At 36.5% G+C, this 19,034-nt stretch overlaps 1 protein-coding gene and 1 long non-coding RNA gene across 56 annotated transcripts in view; one reads left to right on the top strand and one right to left on the bottom strand.

Annotated features, from left to right (window-relative positions):
• LOC110256850 (uncharacterized) overlaps positions 1-8,101 on the top strand; it is an 88,774-nt gene extending 80,673 nt beyond the window's left edge. Inside the window, exons 4-6 of one of the 3 annotated variants that reach the window (XR_014827964.1) lie at positions 153-309; positions 847-1,013; positions 7,891-8,101. This is a non-coding gene — a long non-coding RNA (uncharacterized LOC110256850). Of the gene's footprint in view, positions 1-152; positions 310-846; positions 2,201-7,890 lie in introns of those variants that run through there. The other 2 variants (XR_014827965.1, XR_014827966.1) reach the window with 2 other exon arrangements.
• Positions 1-19,034, bottom strand: part of ANK3 (ankyrin 3) — a 777,589-nt gene that overhangs the window by 19,234 nt on the left and 739,321 nt on the right. For 16 of the 53 annotated variants that reach the window (NM_001445066.1, NM_001445067.1, XM_084992818.1 and 13 more), the window contains 6 exon segments: positions 6,863-7,241; positions 10,181-10,271; positions 10,551-10,859; positions 13,759-13,902; positions 14,793-14,924; positions 18,581-18,655. In NM_001445066.1, the coding sequence (NP_001431995.1) occupies positions 6,863-7,241; positions 10,181-10,271; positions 10,551-10,859; positions 13,759-13,902; positions 14,793-14,924; positions 18,581-18,655 (1,130 nt within the window). 53 annotated transcript variants of the gene reach the window in all.

Consider the following 19,034-nt stretch of genomic DNA (forward strand, 5'->3'; position numbering starts at 1 on the left):
ACTTGCTAATGCATGTCTAGAATTCTAGGAGACCCAAAGAAATAACCCTCACTGACTTGGAGCAGGACAGGGCAGTTGATAATCCCATTGTTTTATTGTACTATTCTCCAGACTACAACTTCTCTACCCTTTCCCCACTTTTTTTCTTGTAGGATTGTTTATTTTCTTCTGTCATAGATAGAAGAGTCAACTTCTACAATGGGCAGCTGTTATAAAGAGATGAGGCGAATCTGGATGCAACACGACTATGTCACTTGTCAAGCATCAACAGCAAGTGACAAGACAATATGGCTGGTGTGCTTTTTCTAGGTGTTTCACTTTAAAATATTATTTCATGAAGACACTACTTAAGGGACTAACAAAGCCTGAACAGAGCATGGCTTTAATATGTTCAGAAAAAGCAAATTAGTTATTTCTTCCCCCTAATCTCAGGAATGTGTGGGAGGGGACAGATTACAAGGACGTGATAGATAGGAGGTTGAATGGTTGCAAATATGCTAGATATTTGTGTGCCCATGTGGAATTTTCAAAGAAGTGATTCATACTTTTTTGGGTAGTTACCTCTTGAGCTTAAGGTTGATTTGTGGGTAATTTAAGATTTAGACAGGACTTATTTTCTTCTCTAATGTTTCCGGAGTCTGAGAAAAACTACACTAGAGCGGATTTGGTGGATTTTCTTCTCTTCTTTCATCTGGTCTACTGAAAAGTACAAGCAGCAGGATTAAGAAGTTTGGGACATCTAAGCCCACTTCTCTGACTCCCTGTTGGGTCTCTTGACACCTTGGAAATGGGTGAGTTTGATAAATGGTTTTAAGTAGGTATTTCCTTTCCTTTCTTTCTCTTCAGAGTTGCCAACCAAGGAGCCTCAAGTTATTTGGACCACATTCAAAGGCCTGGGTATTGAAAACGGCTTCCTAGTTCTCTGCACTCAATTATTCTAACATCAAGAAAGAGCTCTCTAAAGACAGAGTAATGAAGACAAGCAGCAGACTGCAGGACCTCCCATGCATAAGGTCAGTGCATCAAAAGGCCTTTGTGGGAGAAATCAAGATTTATTCAAGGTATTCAACTGTGCTCTAACAGGGTAGAATTACTTTTTTTTTTTTTTTTTACACTTCCAGGAAGAGTTGCTTCCTCTACTTGAAAATACAGACTGGTTTTCTGTATGTTAGTAAAGTTAGAAACCTATTTCAGAAGTTTTTGCTTGCTTTGCATTATGTCACATAATGTCACATTATGTCACAGGCTATACAGTATACAGCTCACAATTCTTAGTCATTGATGAAAAATGAAGTTTTCATTTTGAAAGTGTTAAGGCTGAGAAGGTGGCGTTTTAATTCATTCCATTTCTTCTTTATCTTACTTCATCATAGCCCTTGGGATTTCACTTGAACATTTCTTCTAATATGAACTATTCTCTCACCAAGATAAAATCTTTGTTCATACATACAACACTTCCACAAGAAAAGCAGGCTACAAATGCCAAGAATTCTCAGGTAAAATTATAACTGCCATATGTCAAACACAGGCCTAGACAGAATACTCACTTCCATGCAACAGGAGTTTTTCCTTTTGGCGGTAGTTTTTACACGTTTTCAAAAATGCAGAAACATACAGAGCCATTTAGTTATCAAGCATGCTGCATTTTCAAAACCACAAGAAAGGAGTTTCTAATAATACAGCAGTGCCCCATACTGATCTGGCTACAGGATACCTTTATAATCAAGCGCCGGCGAATTACTCGGGTAGTGACTTTCCGTTCTTCCTCTGAGCTTGAGTCACTCTCACTGCCTTTCGAGTCCTGACAAATGCATTTTTAGTATAATTTTACCATCATGTTTAAAGTAGAAGATATTCTGACAAGGGGAATCAAGAAAATTACTTTTTACTGTTGGTTCCCCCCACTTAGGAAAATCATGATGTACATTTATGGAAATCTTTAAAAAAATTTAAGTGAAAGAAGATTTTTGAGCAGGATTCTAAATGAAATTACTCTGTATATGTAGGTATGTACATTAATATATATACAATATATATAAGGCATATATATAACAGTTACCCTGATATTTATCTGAATAGGATATATGCATATACACTTATGTGTATTTATAAATATAATGCATATATAAATGCATAAGTGTATGTGTGTGTATATATATGAAGGCAACAAATTAATAAAACTGTAAATTATTAAAAACAATTCTTTGGCATCTGATGCCTCAACATGCTACTAATTATTAAATAGTTTAGAGAAATATTACAGATTTAGAACTAGTTGAAAATGAATATTATACATTTGACATGAATGCATAATCTTATATTTAAGGCTGTGTTTCACTTGACCTACAGAAAGAAGCATGGTATTTCTGATTTTTCTAAAATTTTGGTCAGATTTGGCAATTTTATCACAAGCTATTTTGAACATTTTGAAAAGTATACAGTTTATATCAGCATAATTTGCCAGGATATTTTTATTAGCATAATTGGTACCTAATTGCATAATGGATACTCATTAGGAGTTTATTCAAATGAATGAAGGACTAATGTAAAACACATGAAAGTCTGATGTCATATTTCAAAGAATTAATATGAAATTAGAATAGAAACTATAGTTCACAAAGAATACAGTACAGCTAAGAATATGGTAATTATACAAAACATTAATTTTTAGGCAATAAGGATAGGAATAAAGAAAAACTACCAAGTGAAAAACAGTTCATAACTGAAAATTATCTTCACCTTCACCTTGAAATGTAATGGTCAAGAGTATATGCTGAGTAATTATATTTCTAAATTTTTATGGTGGAATTCTGAAAACAATTCTGGTATTTATTTTCTAAGTTTACTAGTTATCTCAACTCTAATAGTCTCAGAGATAGAAGTTGTAGTTAATATCCGTTAACTACAAATCAATGGCAGCATTGGTAAAAATATGAAAAAAAAAATAAGTAAAACTGTTACAGGAGGTATAAGTGTTAGCAAAAATGATTTATGAAATTTTTAGCCTAATGGATAATAAAGTAGACCATTTTCACCAAAGGCAAACTTACCAAATATTTTGGAACGTTATAGTAATATGAACTTTAACTTTGTAGGAAATTTCATCTGAACAAAATACCCTACCGAATAATATGGTGTCAAAAGGAAGTAGTTTTCAAGTTTCTTATTTCTTGCAGAGATACTGGCTGCTAAGTTCCTGTTACTTTAAAATGTTTTCAGAAAAGGATCGTAATTCAGGACACTTAGAATGATCTAAATATTGTGAAAGGAGGCCCTGCAATGGCTCAAAAAGGTGAAAAAAGTTCAGAGGAATTCATATTATGAAAGAAAAAAATTACTAAGCACATTCAGGGATTAATGGACTAGATGAGGCAGAAGAGAAAAATTCAGCCTGAATTATCCACACATGGAATCTTAAACTGGGGAAAGGTTTTCACTTGGAATATTTAAAAGCAGACCATATGTTAATGTAAACACTAACAACAAACCCAGATGTCAATCCTATCATAATCCTATCAAGCATCATCTGAGACCAGCCCATCACATAAAGAAAAAGTGGCCATGTGGCTAATGTTTCAGTTCCCATTTTCTCCCTGGAGTCTGCCAATCTTAAGATGAAGAGTAGAGAGAAGACGGTAGCATAATCTTTTCTTATATATGTATGTAAATGTTTAAAGTTATGGTTGATTTACAACATTGTGCCAATTTCTGCTGTACAGCAAAGTGACCCGTCATTTATATACATATAAAGCACATGTATATATATATATATATATATATATACACACACACACAAATATATATAATATATATTCATTTTCTTATGTTATCTTCCATCGTGGTCTATCCTAAGAGACTGGATATAGTTCCCTGGGTAGCAGAATCTTGATCAGGATTCCTTTTAGAGAATTCTTTAGGATATTTGGCACAGAGGGTAACTAGGAGACCAAATGGAATTTTCTCAGTATTCCTTGCCATGGTTTGCTGCATGGAAAAAGGTGGAAAGAGCAGAATTTTACCTTGTAACAGCAGGCAGTCATCCGTGTAAGAGCTGTACCTGGACTTTTGACCTAATTTTTTAGGGGACAAAAAGGGGACTGTTTTCTGAGATTGTACACCTGATGACCTAGTTAGCTGCTCTTGGACTATGGTCTAGCTACAGAAGATAGATCCTAAACATCCTTGGGATTTCTTGGGAGGTCAGGCTCCTGTCTTCCAGAAGCTTTAACTTCATTCACTATGAAGTTACGCTCATGAAGCCTTTAAGCTTTGGAGTAGGACCGGTGACCAGTACTAAAAGCACACACTCATTTTTAAGAAATCTTGAAAACATTTTCTAATCGTAATTATTTTCCATTACTGATGAACTCAGGTCCATTTCTATTCAGGGTTTAGACTCTGGTTTTCAAAACTTCTCTAGGCCTTTTCCATGGTTCCTCAATGGCCAATATGTAGGCACATGTACACACACAGAAATGCTTACTGATATTTATACTGTAATTTGATTTCAGAACTTTCCTATTGATTTTTTTGTTGCTGTCGTTGTTGTCTTTTTGTCTTTTTAGGGCTGTACCCATGGCATATGGAAGTTCCCAGGCTAGAGGGTCGAATCAGAGCTGTAGGTGCTGGCCTACACCACAGCAACACGGGATCTGAGCTGCATTTGTGACCTACGCCATAGCTTGCAGCAACGCCAGATTCTTAACCCACTGAGCAAGGCCAGGGATCGAACCCGCATCCTCATGGATACTAGTCGGGTTTGTTAACCACTGAGCCACGACGGGAGCTCCCCTATTGATTTTTAATAGGCTTTTACAGAATACATTTTCATAGTTAGAATACTACCATGTTACTGCTCCTCCCTGTATTTTCTGGACTCATTTTAAAAGGGAACATTTCATCCAAAGACATACTGCTTATATATACTAAGAGTTAACTAAAAGGCAGAAATCAATATTTAAAATAACACTTGTCAGGAAGGAAATGAAAGAAACGCCACGAGAATTTTACTTCCTCTCACTTTCCCTCAACAAGCAGCAAAGTGATTAAAAAAAAAAAAAAAGCCTGCAGAAGGGAAAAGGAAAGGATATAATTAGTTAATAAGCTGATATTAACTCCTGAGTGAGTCAGAGTTTACTAGGTTTTGTGAAACTTTAAATTAATCACAGACTCATTATTTTACAAGAGACTTGGTTTTTTCTACCCGACACTGCAAAAGCTCTTAAGTAAACTAGCTGTTTTAGGGAAGGCTTCAAGTGCTACTATTCCATATATAATTCTCAATCTATGTCTACTGCATGGTTCATAAGAAGACACAAAAATTGAGAGCACAAAAAGCAGTCTAAAAATGTAGGAAACAGAACTGATTTTAAATTTCTTATATCCATCTATGAGCTATAATTTCAACTTAAATTTTTTTAATATCGAAAAATAGGTAAACCTCAAAGAATAAATAAGTCTATTAGGTGGTACCACAAAATATAAGTACAAAAAGCAAGCAAATAATCCTACGTGTAAGATTTTTAAATTATTAAAAACAAAGGTTAAGGTAATTATCAACTTAAATATGAAAATGATTTAAATGATACTTTTTTTAATGACCACACCCATGCCACATGAAGTTTCCCAGGCAGGGACTGAATCTGAGCCACAGCTGTGGGATCCTTTAACCCAATGTACCAGGCCAGGATGGAACCTGCGCCTCCACAGCAACCTGGGCCATTGCAGTTGGATTTTTTAACCCATTGCACTACAGTAGGAACTCCTAAAATGATACTTGTTATATTTTTAAATGCTATCAACCAACAATAGTATACGCACCTCACTTGAGGCTTAGGAACTGTGTTTCTTTAATTTTTAAAGACAACAGAGCTTATAGGGTAGAACTCTTAGATGGGTCACATCCTATAAACTCTTTAAATGGTGCAAAAGAACCAGAAAAGGGTTGGAATAACTATCCTCCATCCTCAAGAAAGAAGACTGGCTGGGGAGTCAGAAAACCTAAATTCCAGACGAAATTAATACTGGACCATAAGCTACTTACTTATCGTTTCTGTAGTTCTTTTCCCTCCTGGAAAATGGCTAAAAACATGTTTATGCCTTTTTTCTGCCCACTGAATGAAGGCGTGACTCAATGGCATACGTTTTACTCAGTACTTGCATTACCCTCATTGTGAGTTCTACAATTTTTAAATCACATGTTTGTAATTTGGAAATAGTAAGAAACATTAGGCCCAATGCCACAAGAATCATCGAGAGAATGGAAGTGTCAGAACTTTCAGTTTGTTTTTTAATTTTTTTCATTTTTTAAAGGTTTTTTTTTGTTTGTTTGTTTTTTGTCTTTTTGCCTTTTCTAGGGCTGCTCCCTGCAGCATATGGAGGTTCCCAGGCTAGGGGTCCAGTGGGAGCTGTAGCTACCGGCCTATGCCACAGCCACAGCAATGCGGGATCCAAGCCGCGTCTGCAACCCACACCACAGCTCACGGCAATGCTGGATCCTTAACCCACTGAGCAAGGCCAGAGATCAAACCCGCAACCTCATGGTTCCTAGTCAGATTCACTAACTACTGAGCCACAACAGGAACTCCTCATTTTTTAAAGTTTTACTGAAGCATAGTAGATTTACAATATTGTGATAATTTCTGCTGTATAACAAAGTGACTCATGTACACACATCCAATCTCTTTCACATTCTTTTCCCACATAGATTATCACAGCATATTGGGTAGAGTCCCCTGCGGACTGGGACTTGGGGATGGGCGTATGCATGCTAAGGTATATGGAATGACTGGCCCATGGGGACCCGCTAAAGCACAGGACTTTCAGTTTAAATGACAGCATAGTGGGAGATGGGGTGCCGTACCTTTTGCTCAGACCCATTCGACCCCTCTTCCTCATGGAGGTTAAGCCTTGGCTTGCCATCTGTAGGAGAAGTCCTACTCATCTTTTTCATACTGACAGGCATACAGGGTTTAGGCTCTTCTATTACAAACTTGCTGGTTTCTTCCAGAGCTTTCTGATAAGCTGCTAGCGATGATGATGGTTCATCAACACGACCAGGTCCTGGTATTTTTGGTTTCAGAGTTTCCTTTGCACTCTGTTTCCCGACATCATTTTGGGATTCTGGAAAGTAAGATTTCGTCTTTGCTTCTGGAGTGACTTCTGCATGGCTTCCATTGGCTTCAAATTTCCCAGGTTCCCCTTTGAGATACGAGGTAATGGAATCTCTACACTGGTCAGGGCTGCGCGAGATAAAAAGTGGACATTTACAACGGTAATATATGGCTGGAAATGAGCTGCAGAAGCTCTCAATTGTTAACAACCATGTTTTTAACTACTTATACAGACGTACAATAGAAAAGCATGAAAAATCTGCTTCTTGGATTTCAAACTATGAGCGTCTGTCATGGGTGTAGGTGTGGTTGTGGGGTGAGATGTCACACAGGCTCCAGGCATCCCCTGCCCTCCAACTCCCAACCTGGCTGGCTAGGCTGTCCTTGTTTTCTGGCCATGCCCACAGCATGCGGAAGTTCCGGGGCCAGGGACTGAACCTGCCCCACAGCAGTGACAACACCAGATCCATAGCCCACTGAGCCACAGGGAACTCCTATGCTGTCTTTGTTTTTGTTTTATTGAATTGGATTCTCTATCTTAAAAAGTAATCCCGGAGTTCCCATTGTGGCTCAGCATTAACGAACCTGACTAGTATCCATGAGGATGTGGATTCGATCCCTGGCCTCACTTACTGAGTTAAGGATCCAGTGTTGCCATGAGCTATAGTGTAGGTCATAGACGCGGCTCAGAACTGGCATTGCTGTGGCTGTGGTGTAGGCTAGCAGGTGTAGCTCCAATTCGACCCCTAGCCTGGGAACTTCCATATGTTTTTTGCAGGTGCAGCCCTAAAAAAAAAAAAAAAAAAAAAAAAGTAGTTCTGAGAGATTCATGGATGTACTCAGAGTTGACCCACCAATGTAAAAGAGGAGGAGATCTCAAAATGCTTTCATCCTGCCCATGAAAAAAACTGATGACAAAGAACAAAACTCCCATAAGGAGAGCTCCGGCACACCAAGAACCCTGGGTTCCAGTCTTCGTATTTCCAGTTGTGAGTCCTGCCATCACACTCTTCCAGCTATAATAACCTGACTTGGGTTCTCACCTTGCTCTACTCCTGACCTCCACTGCCTCCCCCTGGTGAACAGGCTGTATGTACGGGCTCACCTGTGGCTTCTACTACTTGTGAGGACTGTTTTCCTTTCAACTATTAAAAATCTTTCTCTTCCATCACATTCTCTGAAGTGGATTTTGAACTTTTACTAGTTTCAATAGAGATGTTTATTTCATACTTTGCTGTTTTTAGCATCTTTGCTTATTACCTGCAGAATTCTGAAAGGAATAACTAGTACAGTGTTTTACATATATTTATATATAATGTATATGTATGTACATATTCTTATAAGTCAAATTCAGATTAAACACATTTATCAAAAATATTAATAGCATATTCTATTGCATATGTTTAAGGACAAACAGTCCCAACATACTGTCAAAACCCTGTATAATAACTACATCTAACTCCTAGCTATAATCTAATTTCTTGTCAAGTAGCTATAGATTATGTGACTATATCTGAACATAAACAGCAAAATTAGCACTATTTCTTGTCTGTTGGTACTATTTCATGATTAGGAATTTTCAGTTTCTTTAGTAGGCTGAACAGAGAATTCACTGATGGAATTCTTTAAAAAGAGTTTTGTGAACTCCTTGTAAATGTTGGAAACTCCCTCTTTGGGAATTTTTATTGAGCAAGAAGCTTATCAGCAATATGAAAATATTAAATATGGTTATGAAATAAGTTAGATAAAAAGAACTGAGGTTAGGGTTATCACTGGTGGCCACTGAAATAAAATATGTTTTAGTTTGATGTTTGCATAAATAAAAATAATGACAACTACTACTGAGAGACCATGAGCACCAGCCATTGGGTAGACATGCTACATGCTTGCTTTGTTAGTCTGTAAACCTGTTTGATGAAAGTAGTAGTGTTCTTGTTTTTAAGGCCAATTACAGTGATGTTCTAAGAGTTTAGAACCTGAAGTCACAAAGTGCAACCCTAATGGTGGTGGTATTTGAACCAATGTTTGCAGGACATCAAGACGCTAACTTTTCTAGGGGAATGCCAGTATAAAAAGAACCAGATTCACAATTAGGAAATTATTTTGGTTATAAACAAATTTCTATCATGCCAATATTATTTAGGGTAAAGAAATACATATGCTATGTTGCAAATTATATAAAATTTGCATGTAGAAAAAAGGACAGATATATAAAATGTTAAGTGTTTTTCACTTTTGAAAAACTTTTTGGCTTCTCTGCATTTAAAAACATGTATGTAAAAGAAATCCACCAAAATTTTTGTAGTGATTATTGCTAAATGGTGGCATTGTGTTGATTTTTTTAAATCTGTATTTTAAAATTTTGTGTAATAAGCATATTGATGTTTGAAGTTAGAAACAAGAGAAATGTTCCTATTTCTAAAAGACTTAGAATTCTATTTGTTACATTGTTTTAAATAAGCATTAATTAATTACTGGCTAGTGAAAAGAATCATACATCAGGTAATAAAGTAGAAAAGAATAGCTTTTGAAAGAGAATGTGTATATCTTTAGCATATATAAAGCTTTTTGCATTTTACTTCAGCGTATCAGTAGTTTTAAGAATTACATTTGAGTTTAATGTAACTTTCCTTCCTCAGATTAGCAGAATGAACCAACTTTTTTTTTTTTTTTTTTGGTCTTTTTACCTTTTCTTGAGCCGCTCCCACGGCATATGGAGGTTCCCAGGCTAGGGGTCGAATCGGAGCTGTAGCTGCCAGCCTACACCACAGCCACAGCAACGCAGGATCCAAGCCGCGTCTACAACCCACACCACAGCTCATGGCAACGCTGGATCCTTAACCCACTGAGCAAGGCCAGGGACCAAACCCGAAACCTCATAGTTCCTAGTCAGACTGTTAACCACTGTGCCACGACGGGAACTCCAAATCAACATTTTAAAGCAAGTGTTATCCCAAAATTAGAATGGTAATTTAGGAAAAAAGTAATTGGTAAAAAGCACATATTTAAAACAAACTGTTAACATGTAACCTGAGTTTCACTTTGCTTTCTCTGACCCGGAGCCATACCTGTCATCCAGTCGATCAAGTAACCCACCGGTTATTCTCCGAGCTTGAGCAGGGGGCTCTAGGTTTCCACTTGACGTCTCGTTCTGCCAACCTGTAATTGAAGACATTTCCAGTTCTGCTTGCTGAACATGTTTAAGAATAGCCTGTACTTTTTCTTCTGTCACCTCCTCAGAGTCTACTCCTTCTTCAAGTTGAATGTCCTCAAATAGAGATCTGAGTTTTTCTTCTGTCATCTCCTCATCAGGACCAGATTTTCCTTTCTCTTGCTGCTCAGAGTGGACTCCTACTTTTCTAGTCTGTTTCAATGCCTCTGCTGGCTTAACAGCTTTTGGGACCCTGGGCATACTTCCGAGGTATTGAGGATACTCACTCAGATAGACATTCTCCGACTGGCTCTCATCTACAGCCACAGCTTCAGGTATTTCTGTTAAAGGCATTGAGTCTTCAAGTTTGCTGTCTTCTAAGGATGTGTCTTCTGCAGTTACGACCGGAGGTCCATCTGCTGAATGCTCTACGTCTCCCTGGGAAGGCACTACCCCATCGCTCAGTCTACTGGGGGTTCTAAGGGGAGATTCTATGCTAGAGATATCACTAAAATAATCATCTTGCTGGAAAGGGGTGGGTGATGGGTAGTGCAACCCTGTGGGAGTTTCCAGTTCCACTTGAAGGGAAGGATGACCTATGGAAGACAGTACATTGGGACTGACTGGAATGAATTAGAGTACATCAAACAGAAACACATGGAATGACTTAAATGATAGCAGGTATGAAATGTATGATGAATTACCAAATAACGTTGGTAAATGTATGGGTTTAGTTCAATTAAATGTAATACAATGAAATCAAAGACTAGAGCTAATGACAATAAAATAGGATACTAATTAAGATTTAAATTGTTTCTATCAATGTTGGTAATTTTAATACAGTAACTTAAATACACAAATTTAATCCAATATAAAGTTAGCTGTTGTTATATAAGATACATTTATGCCACGCCCAACTGAATATCCTTCAACTTTGAGCATGCAAAATCCACGCCATGGTGGACTGAATCCAGCAAGCCACAAGGAACTGATTTTTATAATTAATAACTTACACCATATAGTGAACTCTACATAAGAGTGATGCCACCCAACTCTTAATTCTTACTTATTTCATGTGATATTTACAGCAAAGAAAAGTGAATTTAGTCTTTGAAAAGAAATGACTATTAGATTTTAGAGCAGTAGCACTGGGAAAAATCTAAAAAGATGTTAAGGATTTAAAAAGCACATAAAACAGAAGCGACACCATGTAAGCTTTTCAGGTGTCATAATGTGGCAGAGATGAAAGGGTTGTGGTACGTGTGGCGGTCTTGGTGAACTTGGTGACAGGAGTCCACTGAGAACCACGAATCAAAGAGCCAAAAGAAATGATACACAACAGAGACAGGAGGAAAACCACTGCAAAGAGAGCTCTGAATATTTATGATGATGCTATGAAACACAGAGGTTTATTAACCAGCCTACACAAAGGGGAAAGAGGAAGCAATTCTTTTGTTTAAAACTTTGCTGCATGGACTAAGGGGGTATTTTTATCCTTCAGCAGAGAGAAACATCAACAATGGTCTGGTCATGGTGAGGAAAGGAGGTTTCACAAAAGTTCAACAAAGAGGAGAGACAGGAAAAAAAAAAAAAGGCAACTGGGTACATTTTCTGACTTAACAGTCTACAAAACTGAAGCCTAATTTTTCCATCACTCCAAGATAAATACCGACTTAACTTTGTTTGCAAACTCATATTGCTACAGTAAGTAAATGTTTTTCTGTTATGGTCACCCATAAACCAGAATGTTGTTGAAAAGCTGGCTAAGACTAGCTGAGGTTTATAATCTGCACAAGTGAAATTTATCTCACACACATATTCCTAAATTTCCCTAAGAATTTTTAAGATAAGAAATATAAAATTTTAAGATGTGGCAACAAAAGTTCCCAAGTGAATTTAATTAATGACATTCTGATTTTAAAATGTTAAAATTAAATGAAACCTTCAATTCTATTGAAACGTTCCATTGTTTTCTGATGGTCTTTATTAAAACTACTTTTCTTAAATTTTCCCAATGAATAATATTAATATATTCTATAACTTGGCAATAATTCAAAATTCGATATTAACACTTAATCTTATACAAAAAGAGTCTGGTCACCAATATATGGTGTCATATATAAGACAAAGCCTTGAAGAGGGCTTTTTCCCCAAGGTTCTATGGTATTAATAAACTTAAAAAGAAACAGCTTTTGAAATTATTACTATCATGTTTATGTTATGAGGATAAGAAGGTACACTTTAAATATTCTGTTGACTTTAAGAAGCAGAAACTTTCTAAGAATTTGAGATATTTTGTCACATATGCAGAATTATGTTATTGATTATTCTTAAGTCTAAGTTTGCCATTTAAAATAGAAAAAAAATCAGCATATTTTCCAAAACTTGAAATAATAGGAAAATATCCTTAACTTCATTCTTCCATATTGTCAACATTTTTTTTTCTTACTCAAAATTCATTATAGGAATACATATAAATTTGAAGGAAGATAACCATCTTGAAAAATATAGTGTTTGTTATACTTTCTCTCTCTCTCTCTTTTTTTTTTTTTTTTTTTTTTTTGCTTTTTAGGGCTGCACCTGCAGCATATGGAGGTTCCGAGGCTAAGGGTCCAATCGGAGCTATAGCTGCCGGTCTACACCACAGCTACAGCAACACCAGATCTGAGCTCAGTCTGCGACCTGTACCACAGCTCAAGGCAATGCCAGATCCTCAACCCACTGAGTGAGGCTAGGGATCAAACCCACAACCTCACAGTTTCTAGTCAGATTCATTTCCTCTGCACCACAACAGGAACTCCTGTTATACTTTTCTTAATATTTTGATGAAAACAGCCCCAATTTACATAATGAAAGGGAAATGACAGTATTATATAAATTAAGCTAAAGTAAAAGAGCAATTACTGTGTTACTAGCAACATCTATGCTCGTTGAAATAGAAATTATGCTACCTTTTATATATGATGGGTCAAGTAGGGTTTTTCCAAACAATAAATGGCAGCATATCAAGTTAAAATAATGCTAAATAACTAAATCACCTTTTTGAATGATACATTAGACTCTTTCAGTGCATGCTTAAATACTTGGTCTCAGAACAGTAATTAACCATTTTACTTAACAATTTGTAATAACAGCTCACAATCTGGTTTTACTTATATATGAAAAAGAGTTTTTAGGTTAACATAAAAATGATAAAAGCAGAGCATTCTCTAGATAGTAAATTTTCTTTCTTTTGGTCATAAAATATTTGAAATAACTCTTTTAGTTAATTTATGCCTCTATACCTCATTATTTGTATTTTCAAAACAGAGACATTTATCAAGTTTGTTCTATCATAATATATGTTTGTGGATGCTGGCAGAGAAAATGCTGTGAAAATGAGAAATTAAATCAAGCAAATCACAATTTCACTGGTTTTGAGCGACTGCCTTGTTCCTACCTCACTTTAAAATTTCATCAAACGATTAAGTAAATATGAACACTGAATTCAATTACCATCAACTGGGTCATGGAAAACACTGTTCTCATCTGCAAAACTTCTGGTGCCTGAAATATTTCCATAATCAAATATTGGTCCTTCTAGCAGAGTCACTATATCTATTCGATTAATTTTTGTCAAGACCGAAGTTAAGGCATCAGCTGAAAAAGGAGGGGAAAAAAAAAAAGGTTGAAAACCCAATTACATTATTTTCCTCTAGTTATCCCAACATCCATACAAAGGGCCCTCCTGGCGTAATAGTTACTCCTCACTCCAGCTCTGCAGCGTTCACTATCCAGAGGGCTCAGAAAGCTCACCGCTACAGGGAAGACAATGTTAGGGTCTTTTAAGAATCATTTTGTGAAGCTGTGTGTGCTGACAGCAACATTCATTCCACTGTAAGATGCAGAGCAGATGGGCCTGAAAATAGCTAGACTCCTCTCAGTTTGAAGGGGATCTAATAAAATATTAAACACATTCCTGTCCTGTTGGACTGTCAAAACAGGTCACCCTTCTATTTTGCTGCTTAGCATTTTAATGACTCATTAGGTCAGGCTGACACAGGCAAACCCACAATAACATATTCCACACTGCGGTGGGTTGGCATTTGTTACAGGGTAGCGCCCCTCCCCCACCCCCACAAAACTGAGCCATACAAAACCCAACAAAATTGGAGAACTCTCTGCCATCACAGACCAGGCTGGACAAAATGATTTGATCCTATCCTTCTCTTTCTACCTCCCCTGTACATCCATTTCAGTAACTTCACAGTGTTTCTCACCCCACCCCCCATGATTTAACAGCTAGAATTATGTTTTCATTTCTGATGGTCTCAGAGAGAACGTCAGACAAGATGCAAAAAATCTCCTAATACTTGCTTTCTAAAAAGCTTCCTTAGGACAAAAGTTGAGAATATTAGCATGAAATTAAACAAGTATAACTTCAAAAAACTTGCTTTTACTTTATGATCACTCTGATTTTATTAACAGGCATATCTAAAATAATGGACATAGGCAGTTCTGTAAGTTAAAGTAAAATAATTTCAGCGTACTTGTAGCATTTTTTCCGTCTCTGGTGACCCATTTTTTTAGTAACATGAAGCTTTGAGAAATTAAAGAATTTGGATTTTCCACACGTATTTGATTGATTTCATCCACTGAAAAATTCAGTTCCCTTGCCAGTTCTGTAGAAAAGAAAAAGAGTTATTAAGATTTCATACTGTACTTACATCACATATATTTCATAAAAGTAATGTTCAATTGCCACAAAAAAAAAGAAAGGAATTTTATAGTAAAACCCAAGTACAGCCTTGGGCATTAATTTTTATATTAATAGATTTATATAATTTCATAGGAAAGCAGTGATCATACACAGGCTGTGACTTCTCTCTCCTGAGGTAATTTCTGAATTATAATCAAATTCCCTTTGGAGAGTCTTTTATAAAGATTCTTCATCTGTTCAAAAAGGATGTTGTTAGATTCTTTTAATTCAGCCAAGTTCTTCTCTGCAATTTGAGCAAAATTTGCATGAGGCAGGTTGGGATATACAGTTCATAAACATGCCATGAGGGAAGCTGGTCAGGTTTTCTCTGGGCCATCTTCAGGAAGCAAATCTTTAATCACATAATAGTCTGCTCTCTATGCCTTCAAGTTTCATCAGCTCCACTTGGGAGGTTAAATCCAAGCCAGATCATTGTCTGTGATATGCTGCCCACGCATGTACAAAATAAACAAGAGATAAGTTTTCTGTCTAGCTACATGTATATAGCTATATAGCGTATTATATTAATGCAGAGAGTGTCTTTGGAAAGATAATACATGGGTATTGGTAGCCTCCCTGGGAGAGTGAAACTTGGGCATCAAAGATGAGAAGGAGACTTACTTTTCACTGTATATTTTTTGTACAGTTAAAAAAGTTTGTTGGGTATGTATTACCTTAACCGATGATAAAAAGTAAGAAATAGGGGAAAAATTCACAGAAAAGGAATTGGCTGAGATTCTTTGCTGCTTAAGAACTGTTTCCAGTAATTTGGCAAAATGCATTCAGAGGCTCAAAAAAGATCATATCCTGTGACCAAGTGATTTCCCTTCTAGAAATCTGTGCTGCTGATACATAGGGTTGTATGCAATGATTGACATACATGAATGTTCCCTGTAGGCTTGCACTACTGAAATATTGGAAACAAAGCAGGTGTTGAACAAGAGGATAGGAATTAATGTAATGTAGTAGCTTGCAAACTGATCACAGCCTACAGTTAGAAACACACTATATGTCATAGTGTTTATAGAAATGAAATGACAAATTTATGAAGCAAAACTTAGCCTTAATATATGTGATATACATTTTCTTTTCCATTCAATTCCTTTTAACAGCAAAAACTAAGCATGAATTAATTTCACTACTCACTACCATATTCTGACTGACAGCAAAACAGTATTCTAAAGTATGTCTACTGGATGTTATTTATCCATTAAAACCAAGATCAGAAAGAAAATAAAAAAGCAGAAATTTACACTGTGTATATAACATTTTTAAAGCTTTTCCTTAAAAAAAAAAAAAAAAAGTACATTAGGAGTTCCCATCATGGCTCAGTGGTTAACGAATCCAACTAGGAACCATGAGGTTTCGGGTTCGATCCCTGGCCTTGCTCAGTGGGCATTGCCATGAGATGTGGTGTAGGTTGCAGACATGGCTCAGATCTTGCGTTGCTGTGGCTGTGGTGTAGGCCGGTGGCTGCAGCTGGATTAGAATCCTAGCCTGGGAATCTCCATATGCCACGGGAGCGGCCTAAGAAATGGCAAAAAGACAAAAAAAAAAAAAAAAAAAAAAAAAAAAAAAAAAAAAAAAAAGTATGTTAAGCTACTTGTTAACAATGGTTCTGAGGAATGGATTTACGTTTTGTTCTTCTAAATGCTAATTTTTCCTAATAATCTTCATTGAGTGTATAGTAATTCAAATAAGAAAAGTTAACTTTTTAAAGTTCTTTATCTCTTTGTGTTTGAAGAGACAATAATCCTTACTGCCCTCATGACCAAACTGTATCCTCTGTCTGAAGACTCAGTGAAAAGCAGACGCAATGTCACTAAGTTTTAAGACTCTATGTCCCACTATTCTTATGTCACATCTCTAGAAGTTTACTCAGATAAACTAAGGACTGGATTTGCTTAAAGAAAATAATCTAACAGTAATACCATAAAATGAGTCTTAGCTCCAGGATATTTTCAGATTACAGTGTCTAATGTTAAAACTATAAGTATTATTATTAGTTTTATGTTAGGAAATATTTATACATAATGAATTGCTATTAATGCTGAGCAATCTGCAAAAGGATTTCTCTGACCACTTATCTTTCCAGAGCTCCACTGGGCTCCTGGCCTCCCACTTGAGGGTAGGGCTGGGTGGAAGGAAAGAGAAGGCTTTAACATGTGTGTGTGCTGGGAAAGGGGGAGGGACATGGGATTCAGAATTTGAAGGAAAAAAAATGTAGACCCTTTTTGCCATGATTGAGTTTCACAGTCTCCCTTTTGACAGCATAGATAATTGTTTCCCTGAGTAGAGAAAGTATGCTGCTGATGGTATGCAAGATGACTTGAAATATGACAATAATTAACATTTATTTACTTTTAACTACTATGGATTTTGGCCGTGCATTAAAAAGAAAAAAAATACACTCAACCTCTAAAACCTAAAATGTCTCCGACTGATGTGACATAAGACTTGGGAGGCCCACTTAAGATCAAAGCTACAAAGGAGTAATGTGCAGTTGACACAGAGCCTTATTTTCATCTTTAATGAAGTGAAATCAAGCCAACTTGTTCCTTTTTTACACATTGATCATAAAATATTTCATTCATTTTCAGAGAACTCAACTACTTTTGTATAATTGAATAGATTCATTTACATGTATCCTATTTTTAAATATTTAAATGTGAAACTCATAGTCATTCTTTGGGTTTTTTTGTTTATGTACTTATTGAAAATGATCCTTGTTTTCCATTATCAACGTGACCTAAGATTTTCTTTTAAAGAAATCTTTGAGCATAAAAATGAGTCTCCTTCAAAGTACTGAGTAAACATATCGATAACATGTGAATATCACAAAAAATCATGAAGATGACTCATGAATGATTAAAATCTGTGAAACCCAGACATGAGTTAGTTGAACTGTGGCCTACAAGAGTTGCTCTAAGGACATAAATGATGTTTAAAAATTTTGGATTATTTAAAAACCACAGATAGGCCTTTGCTATGTTTTCCTTTATGTCACAAAATAAATTTCCTATGAGTTAAAAGGTTATAGTACCAGAAATGGCATTGTGAAGAAAATGCTTAAATTTAACGTAGAATAAGATTTAAATTTTCTATTCTTTAGTGTATATGCACAGGAAAACACTGAAAAACACAGTGTACAAGAAATTATCTGTGGTAAACTCTGGGTAGATAGAATTATGGGTAATAAAGATTTTTTTTTACTTATTGCGTTTTTTTTTTGTTTGTTTGTTTAATAAACTGTGCGAGTTCCCATCGTGGCTCAGGGGTTAACGAATCCGACTAGGAACCATGAGGTGCGTGTTTGATCCCTGGCCTTGCTCAGTGGGTTAAGGATCTGGCTTTGCCATGAGCTGTGGTGTAGGTTGCTCAGATCCCGTGTTGCTGTGGCTCTGGCCTAGGCTGGTGGCTACAGCTCCGATTCGACCCCTAGCGTGGGAACCTCCATATGCTGAGGGAGTGGCCCAAGAAATGGCAAAAAGCCAAAAAAAAAAAAAAAAAAAAAAAACTGAACTGCTTGTGAAAAAGACAGATTAGGAAACTCTTTCATTCAGGTGTATAGGCACTTACCTGTCCAACTAAGTCCCAGGTGATCAGCTACTATTGCCATCCTGATATCTGTCCGTTCACATGGACTCTGTGGACCTACGATTTACAATTTCTTAATTAAAATAATCGTCAAGAAAGAGAACGGTACTGGAAAATTGCTTTTAGCAGTATGCAGATTTTACAGAGAGACTAATGCTAACACTGTACACTTCAATGTGTCCTAATCGCCTACATGAACACTTCTCTTTTCACATGGCTCACTTGACTTTCACCTGCATCAGGCCAGATGTCAGACTACATGGATGCTCAATGTAATGGAATTCAACATGCTGACAGGCTAGCTAGTTTACAAAAAGTCACAGAAGTGTCGTGTTGGTGAAAACACCACGATGGCCTTTCAACATCTGTGCTTTGACTCTGACAGAATCATATCCATGAGCACATTAAAGAAGAAAAAAAAAAGTTGCTCATCTTG

The sequence above is a fragment of the Sus scrofa genome, chromosome 14 (genome assembly GCF_054392235.1).
Source record: "Sus scrofa isolate SSC_HxYL_T2T_F1_AM1 chromosome 14, Sscrofa_HxYL_maternal_Yorkshire_Landrace_v2.0, whole genome shotgun sequence".
Lineage (NCBI taxonomy): Eukaryota > Metazoa > Chordata > Mammalia > Artiodactyla > Suidae > Sus > Sus scrofa.